General features: G+C 18.4%; 2 protein-coding genes across 2 annotated transcripts; both read left to right on the top strand.

The window, feature by feature from the left end:
• Positions 1-6,416: 6,416 nt before the first annotated feature.
• PmUG01_00061200 (fam-m protein) lies at positions 6,417-7,274 on the top strand (the record flags this gene model as incomplete). The annotated part of the gene is made up of 2 exons (XM_029005033.1): positions 6,417-6,503; positions 6,633-7,274. 2 exons carry the CDS (start codon positions 6,417-6,419, stop codon positions 7,272-7,274), a joined length of 729 nt encoding a protein of 242 aa, XP_028859121.1.
• Positions 7,275-9,905: 2,631 nt separating this feature from the next.
• Positions 9,906-10,892, top strand: PmUG01_00061100 (fam-l protein; the record flags this gene model as incomplete). Its single annotated transcript, XM_029005022.1, has 2 exons — positions 9,906-9,995; positions 10,119-10,892. The coding sequence occupies 2 exons, from the start codon at positions 9,906-9,908 to the stop codon at positions 10,890-10,892; spliced, it is 864 nt and encodes a 287-aa protein (XP_028859120.1).
• Positions 10,893-11,301: the final 409 nt, after the last annotated feature.

Below are 11,301 nucleotides of genomic sequence, written 5' to 3'. Positions count from 1 at the left end.
CTTATATGGAGTTTAATTAATATGTTCATCGTAAGCATTCAGAAGGTTAAAATAAGAACATAGAAAATAATAAAGTATAAGAAAAACAAATATAAATGTACAAACACACGTTATTAGTTTGTCCTCTTATAATAAAAAATATCTTATATAATTAAATAAGTATATGTGAATACATATACTGTATCTGTATGTTAATGCATATGCTAATAATTGTTTCCACCGTTAAGCAAGCATCTAAGCATACATATGCAATAATTAAAGATGGGCGCAGGAATATTACGTATGCATATTTTCACGTAATCTATTAATTTATTTGGATCATAGAAAAAATAAAATATTATACTTTAATTTTTGTTTTAATTATGTTATAAGATTTACAATTGTTATATGTGTGTAAACTTATAATATAAAACAGCAAAAAATGTATAGAAAAAAATAAATTAATTAGAAAAATTAATTACTTGTAATATTACATAGTAGAATGAAAAACATGAAGATGAAAAGCGTAATAATGCTCATATTAGCGTTTATTTCAATATATTTATGTTTGTGTAGAAGTATTTCAATAGAAATCATTGTGGTAATAGTGCTGTAGAAAAATTTTAGTAGTTCTATGGTAAGGAAAGTCATAAAAATATTACTTATCGAAGTAATTTTAAAAAAATAATTTCACTAAAAATAATATATTACGGACATTAATTTATATTTAAAGAATAAATTGAAATAAAAAAATGTCATGTAAAATGTTATTATTATAATACATGCAACACCATCAATTAAAAGGAATGTAATCTATCATAATAATATATATATATATGTTAAATAATTATTACAAGTGGACAAAATATCTACAACAAACAAAAAAATTTTGGTGATTAATATAAATATATGAATGTAAATTAATAGATATACTTATATACAATAATTATATATATTTAATTATACTATTTATGTATTTCGTATACATTTACTAAGGAAGTACATGAAAATCTCAAGACGAAAGGACAATTATTTATAGATGATTAGCAAACTTTGGAAAATATGTATAATTAATTTAAATTGATTTGGATATTTATAATAAATACAACATTCAAAAAATAATTTAGATAAAAATAAATATATGAAAAGTTATAAATAGTGTTACATAAATATTTAGAACATATGTATTAAATGTGAGATTATAAAATGAGTAAACTATAATATTATATGTTAGTTATAAAATACAATATTAATTATTAAGGTGTGTTATAGAAATTTTTTAGATAAATGCTAAATTTTAATGCTTGATAATGTAAAACATATTCAGAAGAAAGAAATACTGAAAGTTCTTGAAGTATAAATCTTTTCAAATAGGTTTATGTCTATATATGTTACAAAATAAAATAAAAAGACAATTAACTTGTTTTTATAAAGTTTTTTAGACAGTGTATGTATATAGTATATTAAAATTTAAAACATTTGTTATAAAGTTTTTAAATGATTATCTATATGAAAATGATTTTTCTCATACAAAATAATATAAATTTATTATTATATAAATAAAATAACATATTTAATATATTATATTTTTATAGTTATATATATCCTTACCATTCAGCAAACATTAATGAAAATAGATATTCCTACGTTTAAAGGTGTGTTTCATAAATCATTTAAGTTGTTTATCTATATTACATAGAAGTTGCAATTTAATTGATAATGTGGATATTATTTATTTGTTAATCAGTAAAAATTAAACACCCTTATATCCTCTATAAAAATATCAAAAATAAAAATATTGGATTAAAACTTTTCCAAAATTCCATTATACGTTATTTTATATGTTATATTTTCGTATTTCGTAAGAATATTAATTTTTTGCTGTAACTGTTTTTTTTAAATGTTTTATCTACTAAACATTTCTTATTTTTTTCATTTATAATTTTATTCTTTCTATTTAATATTGTCATTTTTAGAGAACGTATAGATTTATATTTTTCTTAGCAAAAAAAACAAAAAGAAAATATAAATTAGTAAATTATTAACATTAGTAAATTTTATTGTAATAACAATATATAAAAGTAGTTTTATTAAAATATATAAAAATTATAGTATCCTATTTATAGTAATGTGATACAACTACATAAAGTGTTAAATTCTATAGTAGTTAATAAAAGATAAGAGTTTCTTATGTAAATTTAATAGTGGGCTGAAATTTTTATATTATTTGGGAGTGAGTTCTTTAGATACATTAGACATATGGTACATCTTAGGTTTCAATTTGTGCTATAAAATTAATTAGCCGCTTTTTATTATTTTTTCCCCAGTCTTGTTAATAATATTATATGTATGCAGTGACTTACTTTTTTCAATTATAAAATAAGGTTTTAAGGGAATAAAATGTAAAGTTGGTTAAACTCATTAAGGGGATTAAAAAAAAAAATTAACAGATATATTACTAATATATGCTGATGTATGTATTCTCACAGCATATATTTTCTTTTTATTCTTATTATAAAATAAATTATTTATACCCTAAAAAAGCGATTTTAATTCTTATCTAAAAAGTATTGATATTAAAAATTTAGTATTATTCTGTTACGCTAATAAAATGTATATAATTATTGGAGAATTCTTAATAAAAATAGTTTTGCTCAAAATTATTTTATTTGATATTAATTTAATTATAAGTAAACTTTCCGAAAATATCTGTAAATGAATTTTTAATATAAAATTTTTTTTTATGCAAATTATTTTATTTTTGATATTTAATATTTTTTTTGAAATATAAAGTAAAATAAAATAAAATAGCAGAGGAAATAATTATATCTCTTTATCTGCAATATGGGTACAAATAATTAATTTTTTTGAAATATATATATATATATATATTCTAAAATTAAGTAATTCCAATTTTCATAAAAAAATCAATATTTTATTTTAGTTAAAACACTTAAATCTATCTTTATTATTTGAATATATACTTATTTAAAGAGTGAGTTATAATAACTTGGCAAATTTTTTTCTCTATAATTTTGGATACTGCAAGTTATATATATGTAGATATACAGTTATAAGAAAAATTTCCTTATTCGTTAGTAAATTCATCACATTATAAATGAAAAAAATATTTTCTTTTAATTCTAGTGCATTTCTGATAAATCTTTAGACGATTGGAATTCTGCCGATGGAGCATTAAATTCTAGATCTGATATATCATTATTAAAATATAAGAAGGAAAAAATAAATTTATATTTAACAGTTAAGCTACCTGGAAATACATAAGATGATTCATAAAATGAATATAGTGACATTATACTAACTTATTATAGAAAGGATTAATATATAGACAACTATAATTCAAGAGATAAATCCGGAAAATTATTCAAGAAATAACCATCGCTTATACGTAAAATCTTCAGTGATAGTTCTCATTGAATAACTATTATATATATAATTTATTTCTATAAATAAAATCAAGATATTTACCGATTCTCTCCAGGGAAAAAGTTTAAAATGTTCAGTATATACTAATGCTGTTTCAATATATGATCTACCAGTAATAATTTTTATGATAATATTTCCACTACTTATTTTAGAGGTTTTTGTGGAAAAAGCTTAATCTGTTTTCATTAGTAAATATTAATATAATATTTATTACCGAATAATCTGGAAAGGAAGTGGTATTTGGCCTTATTTTTTTTTTATGTTTTTCAATTGTTATTTATATACTGATAAAAATTTTTGGAATTTTCAATTGATGTGAGAAGAAATGGTATTCAAACCCATATATAATAATTACGCTAATTTAAGAAAATATATTTATTTCATAATTAATAATTTTCTATTTTATGCTTAATGATAATGTTTCCAAAAAAAAATTTCCAATATATAAACAAAATTAATTTTGCAGTCTAGATAGTATACTTATATATATTGGAGAACAAAGTAAAAAAATATACATTATTTACGAAAAATTTAATATTTCTATATTATTATTATTATTATTATTATAGTACCATATTCTTATGAAGTAAATTAGTGTTCTTATTTATAATTTATATATTTATTTTGCTAAACAAAAATGCAAAATTGATATTATAAAATATTCGTAATAAAAATATGTGATTGATATGAAAAAATTTTAAATGAAAACGTCTTATTTAAGCTTTTATTATAGTAATCATAGTATTAATTAATTTAATAAATAAAATCTGACTTAATTCAACTTAATTCAGATAGTGAAATAATTTATATATTTAACGACAATGTTTTTTGTTTTTGTATGGGGTTGTAAAATTATTTGAAAATGTTTATAATATATTATATATAATTTTTTTCTTAATTTATTATAACGAAACACATATTTCGTTTTTTTTTGTTTTGTTTCAAATGTAATTTCTATAATAATCAATATTAATCAAATAGTAAATGAAAATAAATTAATTAGAAAAATGTGTGTTTTGAAGCTTATTTCATGTAATATTATATTTTGTATTTTTATGCATGATATCTAAACACATTTTATTAATTTTTGATTTTAAAAATAAATGTTTAATAGCGCATTAAATATTATAGAATTGATAAAGATTTATAATTAAATAAAGGTATATATTTTGATAAATTATTATTATTTTTTAATTTATATAAATATTGTACATAAATCTAATTTATTTATATGTATTATATATATAAAATAAAAAAATACATGATAATGAAAAACTAATATACTTTCTTATTTTTGAAAATCTTAAATGAATACATCTTTAAACGAATATTAAGCTGAAATTAAATTTTAACTTACATGAATTATACCTGTTCCTCTATCTTAGACTATATCTGTCTTAGCAAAAATGTATAATATATATATATATATATAATGAAGTTTAGTCAATGTACTAATAATATATAAGTTAATTTTAAGAATAAATGAATTTGATTGAATAACGTTATTTTATAGAGATTTACATTTATGCATTTTTGATATTTTTAACTTTTTCTCTATATGCTATTTTACTCCAAAAGTGTCATAATATTAAATATTTGTAAAAATATAAGATGCTTATATTAATGATTACTAATTAATAGGATACTGCAATCATCTTTTTTACAGAACGATCATATGTAAAAGAAAATTCTTGTTATACGTGTAATTCAATTCGTAAATGTATTATTATATTTATATTAATGCTCTAAGTTCTGATATATTTTAATTAAAGTATTAAGATTTATTCTGTACAAAAGAATTAATTATATAAGTACTGATTATATATATTGTGTTCCAAATAATTTATAAGCTTTTAAAGTGATTAAGTTCTAGTTTTTGCATAATTTCTATGCTTATAAGATATAATTTAACGCTACAGTTCAGATTAATATTTGATTTATTCATATCACGATATGTGCATTTAAATATTATTGTCATAAATAATGATCGAAATTATGTATTTTTATTTTCTTGCTAAAATATAGTGTGATCTAGGGCAAGTGAAAATAATATTTGCAAATATGAAAAAAAAACTGATATAGTTACTAATAATAATTTTAATATCTTTTTAATTTTTTTTTATTATATTAGCATTTCTTTGACATATATATATGTTAAGACTATTAATCAGAAAATATATTTCATGTAGAAATATTGACCAGAATTAAAATTAGATAACAACTATAGTTTAAAATTGTTATGATACTGATATAAAAATTGAGGTAATATTTAATTTTAAAATTAAAATCGTTTCATATATTATGAAGTATATTATAGATATGATTATTTAAGTATATTATGAATTATAAAAAAATAGAACTAGCATGATTAATATAACACAAATAATTGTTAAAAAAATTAGATCTTCTAATTTTTTATAATTATTATTATATTATTAAAATATATATTTTCTTTTATAAATAATAGGCATATTACATTTATATAATATTTATTTAATTAGAAATATTTATAGGAAATTATTATTAATTTTTCAAATAATTTCTTAAAATATGGAAGGATACGTTATCTCTATTCTAAATATTCTATATACTATATAAACTTAATATAAAGGAATATCATGAACTAAAAAATATATCTTTTTTTTTTATGATAAGCGTTAATAAACATAAAAATTTTATATATCTACTATATTAAACAATTAATATATATATGATATATATTTATGAATGAATTCAAATTATTTTATTTTAACGCAAATTAGTTTTTTAAAAATATAATTAAGATAAATATTCTATAATATATATTTAAAGTTATTTTTCCTGATTTCTGTTGTAAATACATTACAATCATATACATTTAATTACATTTTTACAAAAAAATAATACAAAAAATTAGAAAAATAGATATTGTACCTTTATCGTTAAATGTATATCACATTAGTATTAATTTTCTGCTTACTATGTATATTACAATATAAAAAATCTATACAATGGAACAAAATATTAAATTAATTTTATATGTTAAAATTGCTGCTTTTATCCTATTAACGTGGATATGTCATTTTAACAATTATAAGGTATTATAATATTATTTAAGAATATTTTTTATTATTAATATTTCTATTCTTGTTTTTTTATAAATACTCTTTCTTGGCGAGGCACGTTATTTATTATTTTAAATGATAATTATTTACTTAATTTTTTAGCTTTCTCTTAACAGATATTTTGATGAGTATTACAACAATGGTAGAAAAATATATATAAGAAATTCTAGATTATTAGCAAAACCTAAGCAAGAATTGAATTTAAATGTTTTAAGTTTAAAAAAAGATAAACCAATTAGTGCAAAGCGGGAAAAAGGAAATAACAAAAAATCCAATAGAATATCATTAAATAATGCCAGATACTATACAGAAGTTGTGGATTATAATAATAGCATGTTTGATGGAAAACATTTCCATTTTGAAAAAAAATGGATTAGGAAAAAAGATTATGATACTTTTGTTGAAAAAAACAGTAGAGTTGCAGATATAGCTTTAAAAAAAATAAAATTTAGGAATTACAGTTTTGGAGTTGTTATATTTATTCTTTTTTTTTTGTTAGGAATAGGATTACCTATATTAAAAGGATTAGAAGCATCAAAGGAATTTGGAAAAAATTTAGGATTTATGAAAACTTTTTGGGAATATATAGATACCGCGTTTAAACAAATAGGAGTAAACCAAGATTCTTATGGTATATTTTTTTCTATAGTTATCATTGTATTAGGAGTTATACTTATAATAGCGATTCCTAAAATCTTGAGGAATAATGAAAAATATAAAAAAATTAAGTTGATGTATAAATAAAAAGGAACATGCATTTCTGCATAAGCATGTTATTAATATGAAGTTTTATGTCTTATATCTGTAGTGTTATGTGCTCAACAATTATATGAATTATTTCTATAATTTCAAAAAGCCATTTGTGCATACCTAATCTTTTTGTATAGTAGTAAAAAATTGTATTCTCTGTTTATTGTAAATGTACATGTTTTCGCATTCAGTAATTTTTATTTTAAAATTATGTTCTAGCTTAGTTAAAAATTAAAGATCAATATATATTTTTATGAATTTTAAATAAATGTTGTGAAAAATACATATGTGCGCGGTAAAAAATATATATAAAAACACAAACAATATAATTTTATTTAAGCATTTTAATTTATATTTTAACTAAAAAATAATTTTATCTTTTCATCCTGTTTAATTAAAAAATAATAATTTGTTGAGATAATTTATAAAGCGTATTATTAGTTTTAATTTAACAATAAATGTGTCTTATTTGTTTTTAATAATTTGAATACAATTTTTTAAGTTGATGTTTATCTAAATATATTTTACTATAGTAGAAACTTAATTCCTGTTATATGAAATATCATTTATGTGAAATATGTAATAAAATGTATTAAATGTAAAAAATTTATATATTTTACGTTTCTTCTAAATTGTATATATGTTATATTATAAATAAATAATAAAATGATATACCTTTTAAATATGGATTATTTTTAATTACTAACATGAAAATACTATGTATATACAACTGAAATAAAAGAAGAACTCATAAATTATTTTATGTTTGTATTTAATTATTGTGTAAATACAATTTTACAAGACGTATTTAAATATATACTAAATTGAAAGTTAATGAATAGTTACATTTTATGTTCTTTTTATTATTTTTTTTTTTTCAAATATTATGTTAACGAATTAAAGGTTATCATGTATTTATAGATATTAAGCACAAACTTTTTTTTTTTGTTTAACATAATTGTAAATTTTTAAAGAGTTATATATATTTAACAATTTAAAATATAGTTATCAATTGAAATAAATATATTATTTTTATAATTTTTTCATTATATGTATGTACTATTTTTTATGGTTGTATATAAATATATTAAGTGGTGATTTAGTATTATTACTAAAATATATAAAAATATGTATAATTTATATTGATCATTATTAATCTTTTTATAATTTTAACGATAACTTTTTAAATAAAATAATATTAAAAAAAATAATTTTTTTTTTTATATATAATTTATAATTACAAATATAACTTTTTCCATAAAATAATGAAGTTCATACTATTTCTATAAAATATTAAAAAAATTTTTGTGTAATTTTTATAATAGTAAAAATTTGAAGTAGAGGATATTAATAAATTTCTATCATTATAATATATGAACAGATAAGATTAAGCCTGCATTTAATAATTTATTATTATATTTACGCAACTGTTTATTTAATAGTACATTATAAAAATTACTTCAATCATTATGATAAAAAAAATACATAACTAGACATACTATATATTTTTATGCATGAAGTAATTATGCTAAAACATTGTTCCAACAAAATCATTTTGATGTTAGCACATTTCATGAAAAAATTATTTTATAATTTATTTCTTTTGTTATTTTGATTTCATTTTTTTTATTATATTTCTGCTAAATATGTATATTTTAAAAAAAGAAATAGGAAAAAAAAATGAAGCAGTAGAATTTAGAAATATTTAAGTTACAAGTAATCATATGAATTAAACAAAATTAAAAATTGTATTTTTTTAAACATACTATACAAAATTGAAATATTATACTTCAAATACCTATATATATATTATTTTAAATGTTTGGTTGTATATTATGAAAACTATATTTTGAAATATATTACAAAATATAAAAGAATTCATGTTTAAGTGGTAACATGGTGAATGCTATAAAACATATAATACAAAGCATTGTAAAAAAATATAGTTTTATCTATTTATTATTAATACTATTGTATTATCATAATATGTAACGTCATTTAAAAATAACCAAAAATTTTGCCAAAACATAATATTCATATATTAGATTTATTAGTAAAAAGAATTTATAAATATAATTGTTATTATCTGAATATACAGAAAGGATTATTTTGTACGTTCTCTCCATTCTATATTATATACATTCTGTATTCTATACTTTCCATATGAAGTATATCCATATTTTGTAAGTACCATAAACTGTAGAAAACATAATCTGAATAAATTCACTTTTTATAAAAATTAAGAAAATTTGTATTTTTAGTGTTTTACTTTATTTTGTATATGATTTAACAAATTAATTATTTAATTAATCTACTATATTAAATAATTAAATAATATATATTAATATTTATATAAGAAATAAATATGTTTTATTTTAATATAAATTAAATTTTCTATTAAATATCCTTATGATATAAATTTTATAATATATTTCTAAGGTTATTCTTCTTTATAGTTACTGTAAAGAAGATTATAGATATATATTTTTTATTATATTTTTACAATCCAATAAACAACATCAAGATAAAAAATTAAATAAATTATATATTCCACTTCATCATTAGATGAATATTTTATTATTAGTAGTATTTTCTTTCTGAGAATATATAATATTGAAAATATATATGATGGAAAAAAGTATTAAGATACCATTATTTATTAAAATTTCTTTGTTTATCTTTTTAAATTGGACATGTCATTTTAATAATGATGTGGTATTTTTATATTATTTAAGCATAAGTTCATTATTCATAATTTTCGTTTTTTTTTGTAAGTTTTTGAGTATGAAAATTATGTATTAGATAAATAATAAATATAAATATTTATATTTTTTTTAGTGTAAGCCTAACAAAAATTTGGAAAATAATTACATTCTTGGTAAAAAATTATCACTGAAGTCTTATAGAATACTAGCAAGAAGTAAAGAGTTTAGGGGTTCATGTTATGTAGCTTTGAATCAAAATTTAAAAGATAATAAAATACAGGAAGAAAAATACTTTTTTAATAACCAAAAAGGTTTTCTAGAAAAAAGGAAACAATTAAATGGAAGTTTGTCAAAGAATGAAAGATGCAATAAAAAAGTTATGAAAAATAATTATAATATATTTGAAACAAAAAAATATTCTCGTCTTGAAAAAAAAATATTCAAAGAATTGGATTACATAGATTTTCTTAAAAACGACAGAATAATTAGCGATAAGGTATATAAAAAAGTAATACGTAAAAAATTCGGATTACGGATTTTTATACCTGTATTGCTGTTATTTATTTTTTTACTATCGATCATACTAGATTTTTCTGGTTCTTATGGACTTAGAAATGGATTGTTTCAGCTGTTTAAAATTACTTCATTACCGTGGCACGGGAAAATAAATGGATTACTGCATAAATCACCTATAGGTGAATTTTTCAAGGGTGTGGTGAAAGAATTTACTAAACAATTGGGTAGTCAGACACAAAAAGTTAGAGTTATAAATTATTCAGTGAATTTTACGAACTTTTTAATATATTTTATACCTTTCATTATATTAGGTGTCACACTTATATTATGGGTTTTTTATTATCATAAAAAAGTTAAGAAATATGAAAAGATTAAATATGGGAAAAGATAAAAGTAATATTACGAAATATATCTATTTATGTAATGAATTATACGATTTGGAATAATATCAATAACATCATTACATTTATTCATAACACATATTCATTTTATTGCCTAAATTTTATAAATGCGCACTCTTATACCTATTTTTTTTGATATAGAACAATAAAAATATATGGCCTTAGTTTTTTTTGGCAATTTGTAGATTTTAAAATTTTTATATATGTATTGTAAGCTATTGTTTTATCTTTGCTAAATATGATGGTTTTCTTAATACTTTTTTGTATTAATATAGATTCTCATAAAAAATAAATGTGTATATCTTAAAATGAATACATAATAGAACTATTCATATAATTTTATTGAAATGTGGTAATTTGAATATAATATAAAAATTCTGAATTTATGTATTTATTCCT

The sequence above is a fragment of the Plasmodium malariae genome, assembly GCF_900090045.1.
Source record: "Plasmodium malariae genome assembly, contig: PmUG01_00_36, whole genome shotgun sequence".
NCBI lineage: Eukaryota > Apicomplexa > Aconoidasida > Haemosporida > Plasmodiidae > Plasmodium > Plasmodium malariae.
Note: the sequence above shows the minus strand (reverse complement) of the source record. Positions and strands in the feature narration are given on the sequence as shown.